The sequence below is a fragment of the Myotis daubentonii genome, chromosome 16 (assembly GCF_963259705.1).
Source record: "Myotis daubentonii chromosome 16, mMyoDau2.1, whole genome shotgun sequence".
Lineage (NCBI taxonomy): Eukaryota > Metazoa > Chordata > Mammalia > Chiroptera > Vespertilionidae > Myotis > Myotis daubentonii.
The window spans coordinates 9729497-9754405 of record NC_081855.1 but is presented as its reverse complement, the minus strand read 5'-3'; the positions used below and the strand labels follow the sequence as shown (position 1 = coordinate 9754405).

The following is a 24909-nucleotide window of genomic DNA, read 5'->3' as shown; positions in this document are numbered from 1 at the left end:
CATCTCCTCTGTCGGCCCACAGCACTGAAGAGGGAACAGGGAATGTCCCAGGGCCCGGGGTCCACACACATCTCCTCCACAGGCACTGCTTCCAAGTCTCCTCTGGGGTCAGCGTCTCTCTCCACGCTCATCCCCTGAGCTCTGGTTCAGCTGGGCTTTTTCCTGAGGCTCTTCTGTATCACCAGAGCCCAGCAGCAATTCTTTCTCACGCCCCAAGGCTGAACAAGGTTGTGGAGACAGCCTGGCTTCTCCATTTACATCAGTCCTCTCCACTGCTCCAAACCACCCTGTAGAGAAAGGACTGACATCCTTCTAGGCACCATGCTCTGGAAAAAGCTGCAAAGTCTCTGAACAAATGGGAATAATCTTTGTACCAGACATGCAAACCATGCCCTCAAGATGAGCACCTCTCTGGGCTGACAGGGGCACTAAAAAATTCTAGTGGAATGTGACAACTCCTATGGCTGACATGGCACCATAAGCACTGAGAACAGGAGCCCATCTGGGGACCATACACAAGGCTCTTTAGGATCGGATTCCTAAAGCAAACCGGAAGATGCATAAGGATTTGTCTACCCACTTTATCCTGATTTTTCATGCGCCATGGCAATTGAGGGAAGCACTGTGAGATTAAACAAAGGCTGGAGATGTAAAGGGAGGGTAGGTTTACCTTAGAGACCATGGGCCTTTGTACATTTAGGATTGCTGTTAACAATCCTAACATTCATTAGTTGGGATAAACCAGATTTTGAACAAATATATTTAACAAAAAAAATGGTTTTAGAGTAAGTCCTGTATGCTGGAACTGCTAAGTACTAGGGATCAGCGATGCTAAAGTCTTTTCAACATGATTATCATTGGAATACAGATATATGAGGACAATGACATCATGTGGTTCCCATAGTACAAGTGGGCTTAGGGTGACAGGAAGAGGACATTTCTTTGTGGAGAAGTATTGTGTTTCCACTTCCAAAGAGAGTCCCTATAGAGAACTTTCTATTTCTAGTCAGTGGAGATATATGATATTAACCAGGCAAGCCAGGCATTGAGAGACATTTCAGGCAGAAGGAAGAATTAGAAAAATAGAATTGAGTCAGGAAACAATAAGGGATGTGGGGGTGGGCTTGCAAGTACTAGGATCATCAGGAGGTTGGTTCCCAGGACCAGAACAGGGATGGCTGAGCAGAGAGCAAGTCAGACACCAGCTCTGGGAGCCCTGGCATGATGGTCCCTAGCAGTGACCCGCTGTCCTGGTACAGGAGGGAAAAGGGAAGCAGATGTTCCTGAGTTTGAGAGCAGGTAGAATGAGAAGCAGAAGGGCATGGACAATAGTAAGGAGAGAGTGGGGTGTAGGTGGGGAGACGTCACACATGTCCTAAATGATGAAAAGCTGCAGAGTATGGTGAGGACAGGTGTCCATGAAGTGGAGGGAGGTGATGGTCTCAGCACTGAGGTGCTAATAAAATGGTGGGAGTAAGAGGTGGATGAGGCAACCTCAAGGACAATCCCGAGTTTCCTGCAGGTGAGACAGAAGGAGATTTTGGAGACAGTTGCCTATTTTGTCCCTAAAGAATGTGGCCTGATTGATGGGTTAGTAGGAGACTGTGGCAGAAGTTAGTAGTTACCAACCTGGGTGATGGAATCTCAAAGAGGGGGGCTCCTGAAGCAACAGAAGCATGTCTGGAGGTTGCCCAGAGTACACAGGTGAGTGCTGACTGGCCTGCTGGCACCATGGACACACCCATAACTGTGGGAGAGCCAGCGCTCCTCAGCCCGTGTGTCCTGCTTGTTTCTGAAATCCTCAGATGCTAGCACGCTTTATGATCTTGAAAAGCCCAAGGGTAATGACATGACCCTTCAGATGAAAGATAAAGGGCCTGCTTATTTAGGATGCTCAGCATAGCTCTCCACTCTCCCCTCAGTGCCCTCTCCTCCCTACTCCCCTTCAGCCCTGTCTGCTCACTGGGAACCCCGAGGTTGTCTGCAATCCAGGCCTAACTTCACTCCTCATACTTGGAGTACCATCAACAAGTGGTTTCCCTAGACTCCCAGCTCCTGGTTTTTAAGGAACCATTGTGAGAATCAGCTCAGCTAACAGGGTGACTCTCTCACCTCCATAGGGACACGCACACAGTCTTAAATACACACAGATGCACACTGAGAGAACACAGCTCAGGAGCCCAGGGCACAGGACTAGGGAGCCAGGCCTCTCGGCACAACTGAGTGTCTCATTTCCAGTGCCCACATGTCCCCAATCCACAGAACTCCTGTTTCACTGGTGCCCTCTTCCCTATGTCCTCCGCATCATGCTGGGGTAGAAGCTGGTAGGCATGAGGTGCCATGTTGATACCTGGGCTCCTGCTCACTCACTGAAGTCCCATTTAAATGACAAAGTCAATTTGGCTCTAAGAACTGAGCTGATCTGTAATGGATGGATCTGCCTTTCTGTTCCCTCCGCAACTATGTCCTGAGCACTCACAATGGTCCATGAGGAGAAACCATAGGGCCTGCCCCCAAGGAGCTCACAGGCTGCAGGCAAGGCAGACACAACCATGCAGACACAGTCATGTGATAGGGAAGAGCAGTGGCTGTGTAGAAAGGGAGCAGGTGCTAAGAGGAGGACTGGAGGCTTCTGGGTGAAGGGCTGAAAGCCTGCACTGAGGTGGCATTTATTTTCACATCAGTATGACCAGAAAGAGCCAGCCCTACACACACTCAGGTGTAGTTAGCCTGGCGGAAGGCACAGCTAGCTGTGCAGACACTTAGAGGCAGTAAGTGTCTGGATGGAGAGGAGGTTAGAAAGATGGATGCATGGCTGGAGGGAACTGGGAGGAGATAAGGGAGGGAGGGAGGGCAGGCTCAGGGCCTGGTGTGGGACAACTGTGCTAGTGATCTATTGCTGAGAGTTACCCCACACTACAGACTTAACCAATGGACACGCATTAGCTCACAAGTCTGTGACAAGGAATCCCGCATGGCTCAGCTGGGACTACAGTGGTCTCACCTGAGGCAGGATATGTCACTGAGGATCTGAGCTCACTCGGCGGCTGGGGGTCTTTAGGATTCAGTTTGGATGGAAGACCTGTCTCCTGTCTGTCTGTTGGTCTCATTCAGTGCCACGCCATGTGGGTCTCTCCAGATAGCAACTCCCAGCACAGAGGCTTATTCCTCAGTGTGGCCTGAGAGACAGAGAGGTAGAAAGAGAGACAGACAGACAGACAGACAGACAGAGAGAAAACAGTTCAGTGTGAGCAAGTGTGAGGCACCAACTTTTTAGAAAACAAAAATTAATTGAGTTTATAGAGCAAGGAAGGGAGAGACAAGTAGAGAAACATCCATGCAAGAGAGCAGCATCGATTGGTTGCCTCCTGTACCCGCCCCAACCAGGGATTGAACCTATAGCCTAGGCACGTGCCCTGTCATGGAATTACACCAGCAGCCTTTTGGTGCACAGAATGACACTGAACCAACTGAGCCTCTCTGGCTGGGCCAGGCACTGACCTTTAGAACCAAGTCACTGTGGTTGTGTTGGATCCCTTTGCCGTCTTTTCTGCAGGCACTACTGACACCCACACTTAAGGGGATGGCACACATTCACACCACAGGAGGAAGGTGAAGACCACGGGGAGTCCCTGAGGAGAGAACTGCTGACCTGAGAGGTCCATGCCTTGCCCAGGATCACAGACGGTCAGAATGCAGAGCCTGAAGTAAACCCAGCTGTGTCCTCAAATTTGGGATCCTAGGTGCACCCAGGTTTGCTCAGGGGCTCTGGAAAAGGCTGTGCTGGTAGAATCGTGTGCAGACATGGAGATGGCATGGGGGAGACAGTGGGCATTTGGCAGCCTAGACGGTATTTGTCTGAAAAGACGCTCAGATCTGGAATCAGGAAGGTGCACCACTGTCCACAACCCACCCACAGTGGAGAAAGCCAGGCCCCCTTATGTTGAGCTCATGCTTACGCAGTCCTGAATCACATCCTCATTGGATAACTGGGAAACAGAAGCCTGTAGTCAGGCAGAGATTGGCCAGGGTACATGGCATTCAGGGTCCAGAGTTCAGGAAAGTTCAGACCTTCTAGGCCAGTGATGGCGAACTTATGACACGCGAGTCAGAGGTGACACACGAACTCATTTTTTGTTTGATTTTTCTTTGTTAAATGGCATTTAAATATATAAAATAAATATCAGAAATATAAATCTTTGTTTTACTATGGTTGAAAATATCAAAAAATTTTTATATATGTGACATGGCACCAGAGTTAAGTTAGGGCTTTTCAAAATGCTGACACTCTGAGCTCAAAAGGTTCCCCATCACTGTTCTAGGCCAAGGCTCCCACCTCCCCCACAGAGTTGGTTTGGAAATTAGAAATCCTGACCTATTTGGTAGCTCCTGCCTGTTCCTCCCTATGAGGGCCGTTTTGTTCTGGGATCCAGAAAGGGAGCACTGGTATGCGCGTGCGCACGCGCGCACACACACACACACACACACACGCAGATGCACACGCACACACACACTAACAGTCTAGATGTGATGATCTTGGGTGGGATTAGAAGAAAAGCAGACACAGAGGAGGTGACAACAGGAAAGAAAAACAGGTTGGAGGCACTACCTACTTGTGACAGTCCTCCTCCTACTTCACAGCTCCTCCCCCACAGGAGCCTGAACAGCCCTAAGAAGCACTTGCTGTGTAACCCATTGCACAGGCAAGAGAGATATGGGCACTGACAGGCACAATGACTTCTCCAGGATCAAGAAGAGTAAAGAATGAGAGGTTGAGTCTGAGCTCAGGTCAGTTTCCTCAACTCTGGCACCCTGGCTGCACACAGAGCTCCTAGAGAGCTGGGGGGGTGTTGGTGTCACTGTGTACACATAAGGGGCTTCATGGAGAAGAGGGGTCTGCAGACAGCAGCCCACAGGACTACTTGCATAGCTGTCATGAGATGAGGGGACTCAGGGAAGACAATCCCAGGTATGAGGTCACTATCCAATAGAACTTTGTACTCCCGTAACCAGGCACCCACATTTTAGCCCAGCAGGTAGCTCACTTGCCAAGAGGCATTTGGCAGAGCAAGATGTTCTCTTGCTGTTTTCCCCGTGATTGGTGCTCTTGCTTCGGGAGACCCCGCAGTGAGAGCTTTTGGAGACGGTGCCGACGTTGGTTCAACCCTCGTTCCAGACGTATCTGGCCTTGTCCAAAAACATGGCCTCAGGTAACACAAGGTGGCCTGGGTCAGACCCATTCAGACCAGGCGACCTCTGTGTGCGATCCCTGTGCAGTCCACATCCCCTCCCCTTGATGTGGTGGGAAGAAGGACCTGAAGGGAGAAGCCTGGGGGCAGGAACAGCTTTTGGGGCAGTGAATCCCCTAGAGGTCCTGCTGTGTTCAGACCCCAGGACAGGGCAGGCAGGTGGAGATGGGCTTCCAGCAGGGTCCCTTATCTGTGCCAATGACACTCCTAGCCCTCTGGCTGTCAGACATTTTCCTCTGCAAGGGAGGTCTGAGTTCATCACACTGTGTGTGTGTCGGCAGTGGAGGGACCCAGGGGTCACAGAACCAGCAAAACAGGGCCCTGAGGCTTTCCCCCTGGTGACTGGGAACTGTCTTCACAGAGCCCCACGCAGGAGAACAGCGAGGAGCTGAAAGAAGGGGTCCTCAACTCCCTGCCCCTGCAGGAGGCACAGGTGCCCCATACATGCTCCAGTGAGCAGCATGGCCCCAGGGTGAGTGCAGGTGCTGAGGTGACCCAGACTCCAGGACTCCATGCTGGCAAAGGGGTCCCTGGGTTCCAGAAGCTGCCCTGTTATTCTCTCAAGATCCATCCTGGATTCCATTTTCCACAGTAATCTGGCTCTCCATCTCCTCCTCCCAAGCCACTCTCACTGTCCGTCATCTTTCAGATGAGATGCAAAGTCACTGCCCACAAAGTTTTAGGAATATCAGAGGAGAGACTTTGTACCATTTCACCTCATGCTCAGTCAAGTGTATTTTCGAATTTCTCTACAAACGTTCCCTTTTTAACACCCATCTCCAAGTGTCCAGGTCGGCCTGACAATGCTTACACACCTTCTCCCACTCTTACACACCATCATGATGAGTAGGGATGCTTTTTCCAAAAGGACATGGGGCTCAAGGTACCAAGTCTCTTGCTTTGCCCTTTGCTGCCCCCCGAGGACCACATCCCTGTGGTCCCTCCAGGTCAGGAGCTGGGGCCTCCCTGGGATGCACAACATACTGAGAGGGGGACCTGTTATCAGGGCTGGCGATCCAACTGTTCACTGCTGTGGGATCTGGACATGATCCCCTCCTGTGCCATGTCAAGGGTGCTGCACTGAACACCCCACTTGTCCTAATATCCAGACCTGCCCACCCCTGGAAAAGCCTCTGTGTTTCCATCTCAGAATGGGATCTTCTGTCAGAAATCCCAGGTTGACATTGTTCACACCAGGAGGTGCTGTCCATTCTCTGCTAAGAAAATGAATAAGATACTAATGTGTCTCATCATAACTCACCTTCAAGTGGATTCCGCCAAGAACCTTTTCTCTTGTTCATGTAGAAAACATGAAAACCTGTGAAGAATTTTTCAGAGTTTCTCTGAGCCAAAGTGTAAACAATTGCGCTGAAGCAAAATCTCAACCGAATGAGATAGTAATGCTCCAGTGAATGGCAGCTTTGCACCTTGATTTATACATTACAATCAAAAGAGGAGACTTGTGTGGGTTGCATGAAATCCATTGGTGATAGATTAGGGAGGCAGGAGAAATCAAAGCAGGGAATCTCTGGGGTTGGATAAAAGGTAAAATGATAGACACATACTTCTTTTACATAGGTGTGAGCAGGATAGTTAACAGTCAACAATGAACTCAATGACAATAAGCGGATTTGTGGTCTTTGCAGAATGATGCCTGTGCTTTGAGTGTTCTGAAAGAAGGAAAATTACTTTGACATTACAAAAATATGTTGCTGTAGATTCAAAAAGACAATAGACAAGCTCAGTTAAGGTAAAGATTGACCTTTGTCAGGGAAGATGACAGCCTGGTACATGACTCCCCACCATACACTGCTTTTACAAGTAGTTTAAAAAACACTTTAATTTCGGATCATCCTTTGTGGTTACTTTAGGTCTCTGAGTTTGCAAGGCCGCCAGGTTAGCATGTGGTCTCTGTGATCACTCTTGCCCCACCTCCAGCTACCAATCCCTGAGTGCTTGGGGTTCAGTCTGAGCTGTAGCCTCCAACCCACCTGGCAGTTTATGAGCTGACCCTGATGCTATGTGCCCCCTCTGTCCCAACACAGGGTGCAAATAAGGCCTCTATGGGGCCTGCGGCTGCAGGCCTGGACAACCTGCCCGCTGCACTCAACACTCAGGTGCCGATGAACATCTTTGCTACCTGGGAGGTGGACTGCTCCAGCCCCACCTGTGTGCCTCGGCAGTGCAGCCTCGCCTTAAACAAGCTGCTGATCTACAGGGAGCTGGAGAAGGAGGTCAGGGGTGTGGTCATCAGTGTGAAGATCCAGGGCTGCAAGACCATCTTGAGGTCGGATGAGATCCTGCTGCCCCCCAGTGGTCAAGTGCAGACCGACCTGGCGCTGACCTTCTCCCTGCAGTACCCCCACTCCCTCAAGAGGAAAGGCAGCACCTTGCAGGTCCTCCTGCAGCAGAAGCAGCGCCTCAGCACCCAGGCCCTCATGGGGTATAAGACACTCGCCATGGGCACCATCAACATGGCTGAGTTGATGCTGCGACCCCTCCAGGGCGGCCAGATGCTGAGCCTCCATAGCACCATCACGGAGACATCTGCCCATGTGGCTGAGGTCAGCATCTCCTCCTTGTCCAGCCAGCCCATGGAAGTGGAGGACAGCACCCGGCAGGCTGGCCCCAATGCCAAGTCCAGCTTTAGTTACTCTGACCATCAGGCTAGCCGTGATCCCAGGCTCTGGCAGGACCAAGAGGAGGAGGATTTTGACTTTGGGGAGTCCAAAAAGCAGCTCCAAGGAGGAGGAAGTGTGCCACCCATGACAAGGGAACAATATGCCATCAAGAAGGTTGGGGCGTGGCTGCGTAGGGAGAAACTGTGGGAGGAAGAACTGAGCCTGGAGCAGGAGTCTTGGGGGAATGTCACCGAGGAGGACGATGACCTCAATGTGCTGTGTGATTCGGTTGAGAACATTAGCGACAGTAGATCATGAGAGTTGTCCTCAGTACCCCAAATCCCTGGCTCAGGCCATTCTAGGAAGACCTATGTTACCCCGGCTCTCAGAGGGAGATCTAGACCATCCACAGTGCCGGAGCCAGAAGGAGCAGCCAAATCCAACCAACGTGACAGGATGAGATGCTAGAAATCAGCGGGCACATCACCAAACCGAGTCTCTCCTCATCCCCTCCCCCAGATCCTCTGGGCAGCAGGTGGGCTGCTGGGGCTGGAGCACATCCCAGAAGGAGCGACAAGTGGCACAGCCACACAAAGGCAGGTCAACAGCCTGGACAAGCACTGTCCTGACCGACTGAGCCAGCTGCAGATCCCCAGGATGACAGTGTATGATCAACTAAACAGCATCCTCATCTCTGACAACTAGCTGCCGAGAACACCCTCTCCTCAATGCCTCTGACTGGCAGGGGCAGTTCCTGGCTGAGTCCTGCAGCAACACATGCTGGCGAGGTGTGCACCTGCTCCAAGCCTGAGGTCCAGGCAGCCTTCAGCACCATCATCTGGAGGATACAGGCCACTGTCCTCCTCTCCTTTGAGGCTTGTGGTCCCAGGTCCTGGGCCACAGCATGTGTCAGCTGCTATGGCAGGAGGGCTTTCCCCTCCCTGATAACAGCAATATAAAAAAAATTGTTTATCTTACACATACTTCGAATTTTAGTGTATTTTTCTTATATGATTCAGTAAAAGAATACTTATTTAAAATAAAATTTATTTAAAATAAATTTAAATTATATAAATTTTAACTCTATGATCCCTCAAAGTGTAAATTCCAAATTCAAGTACATTCACAATTTTTCACAACTGTCACATCACATCACAAACACACTCTAGTTCTGGAACATTTTCAGAACCCACAACCTAGGTATGTGCCCTGACCAGGAATCAAACCTGCCACCTTCTGGTGTATGACATGACTGTCCAACCAACTGATGAGGCACCCTGTCCAGGCTTTGAGAGAGCAATATTTTCATTTGAATTTTTCATTCTGGTTTATACTGCAATTGGATACCTTTTCACATACTATTTGCCCTGTTTCTTGTTTTGGAATTTCAGTTGGAGGGCTTTTGCCCTCTTTCCCATTGGATTGTTAGGAAATCTCAATTGCTATGGATATCAGCTTTTTGCCATGTCACTTGCAAATGGTTTCTCTAGCTTGCCATTGTCTCCACTTGCTGTGTGTTTTGCCAAGGAAATGCATTCCATTTTGATGTGGTCAAATCTGTCTTCTCTTATGCTTTTTGATTTTGTTTCTCACTTTGAGTGGAAAAGATGTTTTCTGTCTTATCTGGAAGATAGGCCAGGTTGTATTGTGCTAACAGAGCCCTAAACCTCAGTGGTTTGCAGCAGCAAAAGTTAGTTTCATAGTCATGTGACTTCAATGAACTGATGGATTTCAAAAGGGTTCCTTTTTTCAGATTGTTCACCTGTTCTTCATTTTTTATAGTAAGGATGAAAGTAAGGACTTCCTACTTCTTATATGTCAGAGTGGAAACCAGAAGTTGACGTTTTATTTGGCAATGGCCTGTGGTGGACATGACGTCTATTTCCCCCTTTTCTTACAGCTGCCTGTTTCCACATCCAGGTGGTTCTGGGGAGTGTGGTTCAGGGCCCTGGAGTGGAGGTATCAGCACATCTAACTGGCCTGTTGCCTTTTGGATCAGATGCTTTTTCAGTGGTTGTATGTGGATATAAGAATCTTTATACTAGTGACCAGAAAGAAATTCTGGATATTCTCAATTAAATTAGAGCAGTCAGAGAGTGGAAGAGACAGAGCAGTCAGCCAGTAGTAGCGGGGAGCCAGCAGTCTGAAGGGTCTTGGGTTTGATTCCAGTAAGGGCACATACCTTGGTTGCAGGCTAGATCCTTGTCCCTAGTCTGGGAAGAGCAGTAGTCAACCAATCGATTTCTCTCTCACATCGATGTATGTCTCTCTGTCTGTCCCCCTTTCTTCCATTCTCTCTAAAAATCAATGGAAACTTATCCTTGGGTGAGGATTAACAACAACAACAACAACAATAATTTAGTGAGAAGAATGGCACTGCCACTTGCATTAAAACCTCAGGCATGTTAGCTGAGTTCTTTAAGGCTTGCTCCTTTCATGTGGAAAATGAATTGCAAGGATAAAATTAAGTAAAATGGGCTTAACATAAAGAATAGGCACATGGTGGACACTCAATATATATGGTCCATTACTTTATTAATACATATGTATGTAAACAATCAGGTGGAAATGCAAAGTGTAACGTCAACAAAACAATCTAAAGCCTTAAGATGTTAACAGGAATTGCCCAGGGCCTTCCAATGCTCTATTTCTCCATTTAATCCTAAGTGGAGGGACTTCCTAAATTCTAGATAGAAAGATAAAATGTTGCAAGGGCACATAGTCTCATGAATTAATCTACAATTTACTTCTTTGAAGTAAAAATCATAACAGGATTTTGGGGAAACAAAAACTATTCTAAATTTTATCTAAAAATAAATATGCAAACAAATCAGGAAACAGTTGAAAAGAATATAAGAAGGGGACTTGCTCTGTCAACTAGAAAGGACTCTCAGGTAGTGCGGCCCTGGTGCTGGAGTGAGCAGGTCCTTGGAGCTGGGCAGCGACATCAGGAACAGGGCAGAGCACACATGGGACTGAGTGGATCATTATGGGGCCCTTTGGCAACAAATAGCCCTGGGACAGCTGTTTATTGCCGTGGTTCTCAACCTTGGCTGCACATTAGAATCAGCTGGGAACCTTTTTAAAATCCTGATTTCTGGGCCTCATCCTCCGGAAATTCTGTTTCTTTGTTATGGGTTGGGGCCACAACATTAGTAACAAAGAAACAGAATTTTCGGAGGATGAGGCCCAGAAATCAGGATTTTAAAAAGACTCCCAGGTGATTCTAATGTGCAGCCAAGTTTGAGAACCACTGATTTAGGGGAACATATTAGATCAGTATTTCAGGTCTCACCAAAAACATTTAAAATGAGTTTAAGATGAATACATTTTACCGCGCCTTTTTTTCTCTTGAAAGTCTAGAGCAGGTGGAATGAAAAATTTAAAAACAAAAAATGAGAGAATATAAATAGACTCTATTCACTTCCATGATGTAGAGATAGATAACACTTTCCACATGTTGATGTTTTTTGGGGGGAGATGAGATGTAAAGGAGGAAAAAGGTCAGTCCTATGAAGTCCTGAACAAAGAGCCTTGCAGACACAGATGTGTGTGCAAAGGCCCTGAGGTGGGAAAGAGCTCCCCGGGTTTTAGGAATGAAATACAGGCCAGGGTGGCTGGAGTAAAGACGAGTGTGAGACAGAAGTTGTGCAGGTCATGGGGTCCAGAGCCTGCAGTCTTGTTCAGGTTGTAAGATTTATTCCAGGTGCAATGAGGAGTTTTAGAGGATTTTAAGTGAAAGATTTTAAGTGAAAGATATTTAGTAACTATCTATTTGTATTTTACAACAATATTTTAATAATCAGATATGGCTGTTGCATTTTGGATCAGATGCTTTTTCAATGCCTGTCAATTTCATTAACTTTTATAAAGATAACTTTTTAAATTTTAGAATATTCATTCTCAGGTTTAATTTTCTAAAAAGCCAACAACATCTGAGAAATTTAATTATTTTTATTTTAAATTTATTTTTAAGAATAGTTGATATACAATCTTATATAGTTATAGTGTTTCAGGTGTTTGATATTGTAATTTGACAATTTTATCAGCTCACCAGTTCTTTCTTTCTTTCTTTCTTTCTTTCTTTCTTTCTTTCTTTCTTTCTTTCTTTCTTTCTTTCTTTCCTTTCTTTCTTTCTTTCTTTCTTTCATTCTTTCTTATTAATAACTAGAGGCTCAGTGCAAAAAATTTGTACACTCGGGGGGTAGGGGGGGGTCCCTCAGCCTGGCCTGTGCCCTCTCGCAGTCTGGGACCCCTCGGGAGATAACGCCCTGCTGGCTTAGGCCTGTTCCTGTGAGGCAGAGGGCAGGCCCAATCCCTAGGTGCATCCCCTGGTCGGGATCAGAGCAGGGCCAATTGGGGAGTTGGGGCGACGCACCCTGTCATGCACAGAGCAGGGCAGATTGGGAGGTTGCGATGCCACCCTCAGTCATGCTTAGGGTAGGGTCGATTAGGGGGTTGGGGCACCACCCCCTGTCACACTCAAGGCAGGGTCAATAGGGAGGTTGCGGCAACCACCCCCTGTCACGCACGGAGCAGGGCCCATCAGGGGGTTGGGGCTCCATACCCTGTCATGCACAGAGCAGGGTCGATCAGGGGGTTGGGGAGCTCCCCCCTGTCATGCAGAGAGCAGGGCCCATTAGGGGGTTGGGGAGCTCCCCCCTGTCATGCACAGATCAGGGCCGATCAGGGGGTTGAGGAGCTCCCCCCTGTCACTCACAGAGTAGGGCCGATAGGGGAGTTGGGGCACCGCCCCCTGTCACACTCAAGGCAGGGTCAATAGGAAGGTTGCGGCGCCACCCCCTGTCACGCACAGAGCAGGGCCAATCAGTTGGTTGGGGCACTGCCCCCTGTCACACTCAAGGCAGGGTCAATAGGGAGGTTGAGGCGCCACCCCCTATCACACACAGAGCAGGGCCCATCAGGGGGGTTGGGGCTCCATACCCTGTCATGCACAGAGCAGGGCCCATTAGGGGGTTGGGGAGCTGCCCCCTGTCATGCACAGAGCAGGGCCAATCAGGGGGTTGGGGAGCTCCCCCGTATCAGGCACAGAGGAGGGCTGATCAGGAGGTTGGGGCACCTTCCTCTGTCGCGAACAGAGCAGGGTGGATAGGGAGGTTGTGGCCCCACCCCCTGTCACACACAGAGCTGCAGGGCGATCAGGGTGTTTGGGCGTTGCCCCCTGTCATGCTGATCCTGGTGCCGGGAGGCCTCTCGGCTCCACTGATCCCGGTGCTGGGAGGCATAGTACCCTTTTACTATATAGGATAGAGGCCTGGTGCATGGGTTGGGCTGGCTTGTTTGCCATGAAGGGTGTCCTGGATCAGGGTGGGAGTCCCCACTGGGGTGCCTGGCCAGCCTGGGTGAGGGGATGATGGCTGTTTGCAGCTGGTCACACAGCCTTCAGGGTGGGCGTCCCCACTGGGGTGCCTGGCCAGTCTGGGTGAGGGGCTGAGGGCTGAAGCTCCCAACTGCTCCTTTTTTCCTCTTATTTTTATTCTGGGCCAGCTTTAGCTCTGGCTCCAGCTCTGAGGCCTCTGCTGCTGAAAGCAGGTATCTGGTTTTTGGGTTCTATAATCGAAACAATGTATAACTCCAGCTCTGAGATCCTGGCTCACTAAAAGCAGGTTTCTGGGTTTTGTTTAGCTTCTATATTTGTTACAATGTTTCAAACTGCAGGCTCAGAGGCCGGCAGCAGCAGGCGGGGAACATTGGAGTCCTCTGTCACTGAAGCAAGCAAGCCTCATGTTAGTTTCAAGCTGCCTGGCTGCCGGCCACCATCTTGGCTGGCAGTTAATTTGCATATCTCCCTGATTAGCCAATGGGAAGGGTAGCGGTCGTACGGTAATTACCATGTTTCTCTTTTATTAGATAGTATAGCTACTTTATTCATATATATATATATATATATATATATATATATATATATATTTATTAAGATATTACATATGTGTCCTTATCCCCACGTTACCCCCTATCCCCCCGCTCATGCCCTCCCCCCGACCCCCTGTGGTCCGTGTCCATTGATTAGGCCTATATGCTTTCATATAAGTCCTTTGGTTGATCTCTCCCCCTTACCCCCACCCTCCCCTACCTTCCCTCCAAGGCCTGACAGTCCACTCGATGCCTCTCCGTCTCTGGATCTGACATTGTTCATCAGTTTACGTTGTTCATTATATTCCACAAATTAGTGAGATCATGTGGTATTTATCCTTCTCTGACTGGCTTATTTCACTTGGCATAATGCTCTCCAGCTCCATCCATACTGTGGCAAATGGTAAGAATCCCTTCTTTTTTACAGCAGAGCTACACATATAGTGGAAGTTCTATAGAAGGGGGAGAATGGATGTTAGAATTTATTAGCTTCAGGAGAGTTCAGAGATAATCTCTGAAATTTCTTATTAATTTCGTTTTTAAAGAGAATTTATCTGTGCTCCTCCTTAGAAGTTTCTAATTTCCAAATCAAGATGTGTTTCCTATTCATTCAATCAGTTTAATTTTCAGGAGGCATTTTTCTAATGGTGGTGTTTGTATTTCTTGCCTGGGAAAAATTAATTAAGGCACCGAAAGACAACTGTATATTGGCCATTTTCAGTTAATATTTTCTAGTTAAATCTTCTCATTTCTGTAAAGCACTTGCAAGTCAAGGTGTCCTATCAGGAATAGTAATGAGGGCTGGAGTCTGGGAGTTCCCAGCCATGGAGGCACAACTTCCAATGTTAATTATAGGTGTGTTTGTGGCTCTTGTTTTTATTGTTGTTTGGTATCTGCAGTCTCTCAGCAAATTTTCTAGAGGTGTGATGTAGTGGATTGAGGTTTGTTGCTTTAGGGCTTGAGCAGCATGTTGCTCCCTTTCCCAGAGTCTCATTCAACCCTCTTATGTGCCTCGGTTTCTCTCCCTGCTGTCTACAACAACCAGAAGGGCCACCAGTGCAGGTGGACCAAACCTGATTAGTGCTCCCCCTGAAGAGCCAGTTAGTTTAATTACAGTTGTGTGAGAATTTATGGGGCTCCTGCATGTCCTGAGGACTGACCTCTGACACAGCAGCACAGATCCTTACTTGTCTAAGAACACCTGAGATTCATGCAGGAAAGAGCATGTAATTGGATATTGAATTACAATATTAAGTGAAAGATTTTTCACAATCAAAATCCCCTTCATCTTCTGAGATGAACAAGACCAGCTGTCATTTGTACAGCCCAGGTGTTTGCCCCAGACTCTCAAATGGCAATTCCAATGGAAAAGCCAGTGGTCAAGTCCAGGCCCATTTTCCCTCCTGTCTCTCCTTAGCCTGGGATCTGTCAATCGTTAAACTTAGTTCCCCCAACAGTATTAACAATACGGCTCAAATAAAGTCCGCAGCACAAGCAAGGGGAAGTCCTGGGTCCAAGAGACAACTCACACAAGTTCACCAAATGGACAGGGAGCTGGGAAGTCAATGGGCCCTTTCCTGCATCCTAGCACCAGGTGTAGGTCTGCACAGTGGTGCTGGGTGAGCTTTTCCGGGATCCTGCTGTATTGTGCCAAGTACATGTCAATGTAAGAAGCATTCAAAACTGTGAACAATTGTAGAGATTTTATCTGAGCCCACCTGTCAATTGCCATGAAGCAAAATCTCAATGCATTGAAACAATGCTGTGGAGAATGGCCGTGTTCACCTTATTTTAGATATTACCATCAAAAGTGGAGATGTATGTTTGTTGTATCAAATCCGCTGGCGATAGATACACACATACTTCTTCACACTGGTGGATATAGGATAGCACAGCCAACAATGAACTTAATAACAATGAGGGGATTTGTGGTCTCCACACAGCACGGTGTGTCCAAAACAAGGAACATTCCTTTGACATTCCAAAGCTATGTTTTTGTGGATTCCAAAAGACAATAGACAGGCTCAGCTAAGTTAAAGATTGACCATTTTTTAGAGAAGATGCCAGGCTAGATGTAGCGAAACACCAAAAACTGCTTTTGATTAGAAATGTTTTAACTTCAGGACATCCTTTGTGAAAACTTTAGGTCCCTGAGCTTAAAAGACCACCACCCAGGCATTCTCTGACCTAATCACAGGTTAGTGAGTGCCCACTTTTTGTGTGACCACAATCTCCTTTGATCACTTAGGCCCCACCTCTTGCCACCAAACATGTCCCTCCTCTGTTCCACCACAAGAGGACAAACCATCAATGCTGAGTAGGAAAAGGACCAGTAGGGTGCCAGCAGCTGCAGCTTCCTCACAAACTGTGGGCCAGGCCAGCACATCCACAGTGCTCAAAGCACAGGTACCCAGGAACCTGTTAGCTACCTGGGAGGTGGACTGCTCCAGCCCCAGCTGAGTGCCCAGGTGGTGCAGTCTCACTTTAAAGAAGCTAGTGATCTCCAAGAAGCTGGCCAAGAACCTCATCTCCGTGGTGATTTCTGTGAATATGCAGGACTCCAAGGGCATCCTGAGGTCCCAAGAGATTGTGCTGCCCCGCAGTAGACCGGTGCAGACCAACCTGGTGATCACCTTCTCCCTGCAGTACAACCACTTCCTCAAGGGAGAAGGTAACAAGCTCCTGATCATGCTGGAGCAGAGGAAGTGCTCTAAGAACAGGAACGTCCTGGGCTACAAGACACTGGCCTCTGGCGCCATCCACATGGCTGACGTCATGCACCAAAACCCCAGGTGTGGCCAGATGCTGAGCCTCTGCAGCAGAGTCAAGGAGTCCTCCACCAAGATGGCCGAGATCTGGATCTCCTCACTGTGCAGCCAGCCTATCAATGAGGAGGACAGTGCCAAGCAGACCAGCCTCAAGGCCAAGTCCACAGGTAACAACACTGAGGGCAGGATAAGAGCTCCTTTTCTGAGCTGTAAGCCAGCTAGAGTGGAAAGCACAGACAGGACCTTCACAAGGATGACTTCGAGAAGAGGAAGCCGAAGAAGCTGCAGTGATCAATACAAGGAATCTTGAAGCAGAAAGTCCTGGTGCTGTTTCACAGGTCCAAAGTGTCAGAGAGGGACCTTCGGGCTGACATGATGCGGAACCGGAGGAAAAGTGACCTCTACATGGAGGATGATGAGATCGTCTTTAGCAACCCCAGACCCAAGCTCAGGCCATACTTCAAAGGCCTGTCAGGCTCCAGCTAGCAGATGGAGATGCGAGGAAGCCACATTGCCAGGACCAAAAAGGAGCCTCTGACTGTTGCCCACATGACAGAAAATGCGTGGGCCCTGGGACGAAAACAGCTAAGTGACAGTGCAATGAATTTGTGGGCTACAGCACACCACCAGCAAGGTGGAAAAGATCCATACCTCCTCCCTGTCCATGCCGTACATCAACCATGAGGACAGCGCCAGAGAAGCCAATCTCAAGGCTGAGTGCTCAGAGAACCACTCTAATGGCAAGTCTGAGAACTTTCTCTCGAAGCTCGGGGCCAGCTACAATGCCAGCCACAGGCAGGAACAGGAGGAGGATGACTTCGACAAGGGGAATCCGATAGTCAGAAGGAGGTCCATGACTCGGCAACAGAACTACCACCAGAAAGTCTTGTTATGGCTGCACACAGTCAAAGTGTCAGAGGAGATGCTGGACATTGGGCAGGAAGGACTATGTGGAGCATTCCAGGAGGTGGAGGAGGACCTGGACCTCCTGTATGACATGCTGGAGAACGCCAGTGACAGTGATCCAGAAATCGAGGACGATGACAGTGTCCTCAGCACCCCAACGCCTCAGCTCAGGCAATACTTCGAAAGCCTGTCTAGCCGCCCAGACATGAGGGACAATCACAGTGTCCTCAGCAGCCCCAATCCCAAGTTCAGGATATACCTGGAAGGCCTGTCAGACTACAGCTTGCAGATGGAGATGTGGGGCCTCCACAGTGCCAGCATCTGAAAGGAGCCACTGAGTCTGGCCCATCTGCCTGAGATCACATGGGCCCAAGGAGGCAAGCAGCCAAGCCACAGTGACTCCAAATTTGTGGCTTACAGCATACCCACCCGTCAGATGGACAAGATCCTGGATGGCCACCCTGTCCAGTCAGCCCATGGATCATGATGTCGGTGCCATACAGGCCAGCACCAAGGCCCAGACCTTGCATAACGACTCTGCCAACATGTCTGAGAGCTTCTACTTTCAGCAGGCAGCTAGCTAAAATGCCACCCACAGTTCATCCCAGGGGAATAACTTTCATGAAGGGAATCTGATAGTAAGAAGGAGATGCATGACCAGGCACCAGAATTACCACCCGAGAGCTGTGGAATGCATGCTCATGGACCAAGTGCTGGAGGAGGTCGTATCCTCACAACAGGCCCTGGTGAGGCATGTCCCCAAAGTAGAGAAGGCCCTGGACTTTCGGTATCACCCTGTGGACAGCTCCAGCGAGAGTAGTCTAGACATGGAGGACGATGTAAGTGTCCCCAGCACCCCAAAGCCCACGCTCAGGCGATACTTTGACAGCATGTCAAGTGATGGTGGCTCTGACTCAATAGTCCAAGGAATTCACCTGGGGAGCAGCTGGAGGACAACCTGGAGGCAGAGTCCTCCATTTGGGGTTGGTTCACCAAGATGCTCCCATCCATAGTGCTCTTCTCCAAGTCTGTAGTCATCCCCTCCAGCAGGCCAAGGGGAAACAGGCTGGCCACCGGGGCTACAACACAGCCCTGAATGAGTGGTTCAACACCCTGAACAATGACGGCCCAGACCTACAGAGCCAGCGGCAGATCCCCAGGAAGCCCATGAGTGACCAGCCAAACAACACCCTCATTTCCCAGAACAAGCTGCCCGAGAACATCATCCTGGTCAACACCTCGGACTGGCAGGGCCAGTTACTTTCAGACATCCTGCAGGGGCACACACTGCCTGTGGTGTGCGCTTGTTCCACAGTTGATGTCCAGGAGGCATTTAGCATCATCATCTCCCGGATGCAGAGATATTGCAACTGCAATTCCCAAGCTCTGATAGCAGTGTTCTCACCAATCACCCCAATGGCTGGACTACATGCGTTTTCTGGTCATCCTGATGGGTTCCCACCCCCTGGCCAGATACCTGGGTTCCATGGAATGTCGCTACAACAACTTCTTCCAGGACCTATACTGGTGGGACATGTTCAACAACCTGGAGTCCCAGAACACCTTGCAGGACACACAGGGCGTTTTGTCGAGAATCACAGAGTAGGTGCCAACTGTGTCTACCTGCTGCCCATCGCAGAGGCCATGCTCAATGAGCAGCAGAAGCGCCCCAATGAGATGTCCTCACAGAAGCTCATTCCCTTAGTGTGGGCAGTGAAGGTTGGAAGAGTGGATCGATCTTCAGCCATGTCAAGAGATTCAGATGATGTGGACCCCTCATGCTCCAGTGTTCTTCCTGCCAGGAAGGCCTCATCCAACACACTCTCCCCTTCGTCAATGAGTGGGGGCCTCTTCTCCCCCAGCCAGAGTGTCCATGCAGAGATGATGGAGCTGCAGGTGGATTACGGAACAGCAGCCCAACCAATAGACATGAAGAGAATTGTGGAGAATAAAGACCTGCCTACCGCCAAAAGCACACTCAAGTGCTTCTTCCAGTCTATCCAGGCCAGCAGGCTGCCCAGCAGTGGTGAGGACACAGCAACACCCACCATGTCCATGACAGTGGTCACCAATGAGATGAAAAAGAAGGCGCCCAAGAAAACCAAGAACAAGGATGTGGAGTCCACAATCCAGTGCATTGAGGGCATCGGTCACCTGGTTTGCAAGGCAAAGAACCAGCAGAAAATGCTGCCAGTCGTCATTGATGGCACAGAGTCGAACGACGTGACGTTCTTCCAGCTGGCAGCCCAGTGGTCCTCTCACGTCAAGCTCTTCCCCATCTGCATCTTTGGACATCCCAATTCCACATTCTAGCCCTGCCTCTCTCCCTGCCCTTAGCTCTGCCTTGGCTAAGCCCAGAAGGACCCAGCTGCTTTTCTGTGAACAGATCGGTTTACTACAGACACAGGCCCTGGAGCCACCCAAAGAGAAACTGTTCTGAGTATGAATGCACTCAGAGCCTGGAACCTAAGGGGGTTGTTTCTCACTGGGAGCTCCTAACTGCTCTGTTCAATACAAGAATGCTCTTGTCCGTGGACATTCAGGAGGGTATTGTTGAGCTCGAGAATCATGGAAGATATGTTTTGGCCTCAGGATCCCCAGCATTCCAAGTGAAAAGGGTTATGGTCTTGAGAACCTGCCCATCCTGGAAGCCAGGACTCTGCTTCCCTGGGGAGCCAGCTCCAGCCTGTGCTCAGACTCAGAGCTGGGTGGCCAGAGCTGAAGGGCTAGCCTCTGATTGTTGGCATTCTGAGCAGAACAGGGAGGCCGGTGAGCCAGCCCTTGGATCCAGCTGCCACCCAGCCAAATGGCCCCAGCACCACATTCTTGAGATTTCCAATGAACTTCAGCCTCACAGGGAGAAAAAAACAAACAACAACAACAACAAAAAACCTGACCTGTGTGGTGCACAGGGCCCTGCTATACTGGCTAGACAAAGTGGTTGAATACCTGGGGAGGGAACCCACCTTCATTCCTGTCTATACTTACAGAACTTTTGTTACCACCCAACAGCTGTGAGACCAATTATTTACCAGGTGAGCCCCTCCCCTTCGAGAGCACATGATCACCAGGCCACCTGTTGGCTGTTTGCCTTCAGGTCACTGCAACTCTCTGAGTGTTTGTTCCTCTGAACCCTCGGTGAACCCAGGAGCTAGGGTTATTGTAGGGACTCACTGGGGTCCTCCCTGGTAAGTATTCTCTGGGTGCCTAGACAGTGGAGAGGTCTGCTGGAGGGGCTGTGATTGAGCCAATTGGTTATTTCCTATTCTTGTTTAGGAAGCCACTGCCAAATTTGTGATTCTCTTTGGGGTCTTGGGCTAAGCTGTTTCCAGATTTCAAAAAGAGATTGGAGATACGATTAGGAGTCCACTTCCCAGGTGAATCTGCATCAGGTATGCCGGGGGTGAGCAGTGGGGCCCCAGGGTCACCCAGTTTTCTCAGATCGGGCTGGTTTGGGCTCATTCATTCAGCACATATATTAGTCACCCTGACAGGTACAGACATGTCTCTAGGCACTGACCATAATCCAGTGCTCAGAGAAGACCTCAAGCCTGAACTGAAGAGCTTCCTTCTAGTCGGAAGTGATTCAGTCACACTGGGAAACACAGGCTCGTAGTGTCCACAGGACAGCACATGTGATGTCCTCCTCTTTTCCTCTACCTATGGCTGCCTCTGCCTGTATTGTGAAGAGATGATAGAATTCTGTTTTAGCAGAAAATGTGAGTCAGTTTTGGATCAGAGCCATGAGGGGAGTATAGGGACTGTGAACTCAAGGTGCTGGCCAAACCCTGGATCCCACACATGGTGGGATTTCTGTAAGAGGGCAGAGGTCTGAGGCTTCTCCTACAAAAAGGGAAGGAGTCAGAGAGCTGTGCATGTGGATTTAGGTGGTGTGGAGAGCAGTGGGAGCTCAGTGAGAGAGTCAGACCCTCAGCAAATTCATATCCTTCCCCTCCTAATCCAATCTTGCCTGCACCCCTATCCCGGGGACGTTGATCACTAATCTGGTAGAACCTCCTCAGTGGCAGCTTGGCAGCTGCACCCCACCCTGTGGGAGCTGAGTTTCAATGGGAGGCAAAGAACCACACAGGACAGCTCCTGAATTATGCAGCATGTAGGTGCAGGAGCCAAAGATTGAGGTGATAGAAAGGCCCTGGGGTTCCTTTGTTCGGTCATTGGTCAATATTCCTGAAGCACCTACTCTGTGCCAATGAATAACATGAACACAGTGGATACCAGCCCTCTCAGTCATAATAGGAGTGTCGTGAGAGGGGCAGGGACACTGAGAGAGCCTGTCAGGTTCCCCTGGAGAAGGGGACTGGTGGTTTCCTCATTGATCCAGAGCTGTCAGTTAGGAGCGAATTCTGCCAGCCCCTCCTGGCTGACCAGGCATTTCTCTGCAAGGACTGCCAGACTGAAGATGGACAAGGAGTAGGTCGGGCTTCTGGATGGGCAGGAGGAGCAGATACAGAACCCCAGGCTCTCTGAGTGGTGCTCTGGGAGGGTCGTGTGGAAGGAAAGGCCAGGCCTCAGACCCTGCTGCCCACCTATCTCTTTCCCAAGAACCCTCTCCTGCATCCTGGGCATCTGGGTGGACCAGCACCTCCAGGATTTCCCAGCCTGATGATGCTGTTGGCTTCCCTAGAGCTCAAATTTCCAGTCGCTGACCTGCCAAACCAGGCCCAGAGTCTCCATTCACAGCTGCACCACTGAGGAGGAAACAGAGGAGGAGGCCTCCGTGGGTGGTGTGGGTGAGTGAGCCTTTAGAAGGCAAAACAATAAATAAATAAATAAATAAATAAATAAATAAATAAATAAATAAATAAAAGCCAGTGAAGGTGGTAACATTACCTCTTCTTGGATCTACAGAACCAGCTCCAGAGCAACATCAGGAAAATGCTCAAGAGGCAATTCCAACCTAGTGGCCTTACCAGAGACAGAGCCAGATCCAGGCCCAGCTTTCACTGAACTTTAAGAGGCAGAACCACCTGCCCCATTTGAGCAACTCACCCCAGTTCCTTTGAGGCCTTGGTGCCAGATCCTGGGCCACAGCCTGTGTCAGCAGCCATTGCAGAGAGGGTGCCCCCACCCCCATTTTGATGCAGTATTTAACATTTTGTGTTTGTTACATATGCTTATACTTCTACTGTACTTCTTAATGATATTCAGTAACATATAGTGTATTGTAGAGAACCTTGAATAAAATACTCCTAAACATAACCTTACTTTAGATTCTATAAAATTTAACCCTTTAAATCATCAGAGCTTTGAACAAGTCTATTTTTCTGGACCTTGACCCACCCAGGGAGAACTGTCCACACCTTCTCCACCTGCCTTTCCTGGAAGCCAGGACTCTGCTTCACAGGGAGCTGGCTCCACCCTGTGCCCAGACTCAGAGCTGGGTGGCCAATGGCAAGGGCTGGCCTCCCATTGGGGGCATCCTCAGCCTGACATGGAGGCCAGTCAGCTCAGCCCTGGGCCTCCATGTTGACCACAACACCACTCACTCAAGCTTCCAAATAAACTTGACCCTCACACGGAGAAAAAAATACATGTAAGGTGCAGATCTCCCAGGAACAGTGACTGGACAAACTGATCAAATATTTGGTGCCCAGCTTCCTGGGCAGCATCCACACCTTTGACCACACCCACATTTCTGTGTTAATAGAGAAGATTTGCTACTAACCAATGTGTGGGACCAACCATGTACCAGGTGAGCCCTGCCCCTCCACAGCACAGTGGTCACTCAGCCACCTGCTTGCTGTGTCTTCAGTTCATTACATCTCTCCGCGCGATTGTTTCTCTGAACATGGGGAGAGCCGAGTCCCAGCCTCATAGGGTTATTGTAGGGACTAGGGGTTGGGGGAGGAATCTCCCTGGGAAATGGCTCTCTGGGTGCCTGGACACTGGAGAGGTGTGCAGAGGGTCTGTGGTTGTTCTAATTGACCATTTTCTTTTCTTAACAAACCTCCTGCCTTATTTGGATTCTTCTTGGGGCCTTAGTCTAAGCTATTTTCTATTTTGAGAAAAAGATTGGAGATTCCATTAGGCATCCTTATCCTGGTTGAAGCCAGTTTAGCAATCCCAGGGGTTCCCCAGGGTCACCCAGCTATCTGAGATAGGGCTGGTTTGGGCTCATTCAGTCAACAAATGCCCTGACTCCAGGATTTCCCTCCAGAGCTTCCTTCTAGTCAGGAGTGTTTTAGTCACAATAGGTTGCACAGGCAGGTAGCATCCACAGGTCAGGCCATATGACTTCCTCGTTCCAATATCGCTGCACCTTGCCATATTTGGAAGCAGAAAGTGGATCTCAAGACCAGCAGAAAAAGTGAATGGGCTTTGGATCAGAGCCTTAAGGGAAGTATGGAGGCTGTGACTTGGAGAAGCTGGAAAAATCTTGGATCCCATGCCTTGCCTTGTGAGATTTCTGCAAGAGGGCAGAGGTCTGAGGGCTTCTCCTAGAAAACACGGAGGGGTTCAAAGATCGCTGTGCATGGTGGTGTCTGTGAGTGGGGAGGGAATGGGGCTGGATTCCACAGAGAAGAGCTCCCAGAGGCTGGGATAGGCAGGAGCAAATAGTCCCTCAGGTCAGTGCCCCATGGCCTGCAGTGTGGATTACTTCCTGGGGTGGGCTCTGGAACAGAGACTTCAGTGATGCAGATGAGAGATCCATTCTTTGGAAGGTACACAAATCAGTCAGTCATGGTGGTAATATGTTCTTTTTTTGGATCTAGCAGCTCCAGAGTAAGATCAAGGAACACCTAAAGAGGAAACACCAACTCTGGTACCTTCTCCAGAGCCAGAGCAGGCTCCAGGCACAGGTGTCACTGAACTTCCAGATGTGCTACCACCTGCTGCATTGTAAACAGTAAACAGTAAACAGTGGCCAAGTCAGAGCAGCCTCCTTTCTGTGTAGGCGCTGAGCTGAGTGTGGGTGGGCAGGACAATGGTGACTGTCACAGACTTCAGATGACGGGGCAGTTGCTGAGACTGGAGGTAAATCCCCTTGAATAGCACAGCCTTTTCTTTCCATAAATAATAAGATGCCTGCTGTGCCCCTGCAAGGCCTTGGGGGTTGCACCGCTGAAAAAATTGGCCCTCAGGACTCCTATCTCAGGAGACACAGTTGTAGGGGGCCACACCGCCCACATCACACTCCTCTAACCAGAGATGTGCAAGCAGCCAGCCTGGTTCGCCTGAGATGTCCTGCCAGTCAACCCCCTCCAGCCTCCCAGTTTCCAGAGACTGTTCTGCAGGCTTATGTGTAGACCACTTGCTACCCAAAAATCCATATCACCAAGATGGGGCTACATGATAGACAGATGTCTGTAATACATCACATGTAAGGTCAGAGACACTTTGCACAGACCTTTATACATGGAGGGAGGGAGAAAGGTAGGGATGGAGGTGCACATACAAGGTGTAATACGTGATTTTACATGTCTGTGCCACAAGTGACAGCTGCCAGGAGAGGATCATCTTATTTTTCTA

The 24909-nt window shown here is 49.4% G+C and overlaps 1 protein-coding gene across 1 annotated transcript; it reads left to right on the top strand.

Moving 5' to 3' along the window:
* The first annotated feature begins 603 nt into the window (after positions 1-603).
* Positions 604-19731, top strand: LOC132218722 (phosphofurin acidic cluster sorting protein 2-like). Its single transcript, XM_059670348.1, is given in 11 exon segments — positions 604-624; positions 5611-5721; positions 7295-7813; positions 16598-16679; positions 17238-17729; positions 17839-17986; positions 18080-18257; positions 18365-18467; positions 18470-18809; positions 18811-19019; positions 19022-19731. Coding segments are annotated over 11 exon segments (2913 nt in total).
* The last annotated feature ends 5178 nt before the right edge of the window (positions 19732-24909 follow it).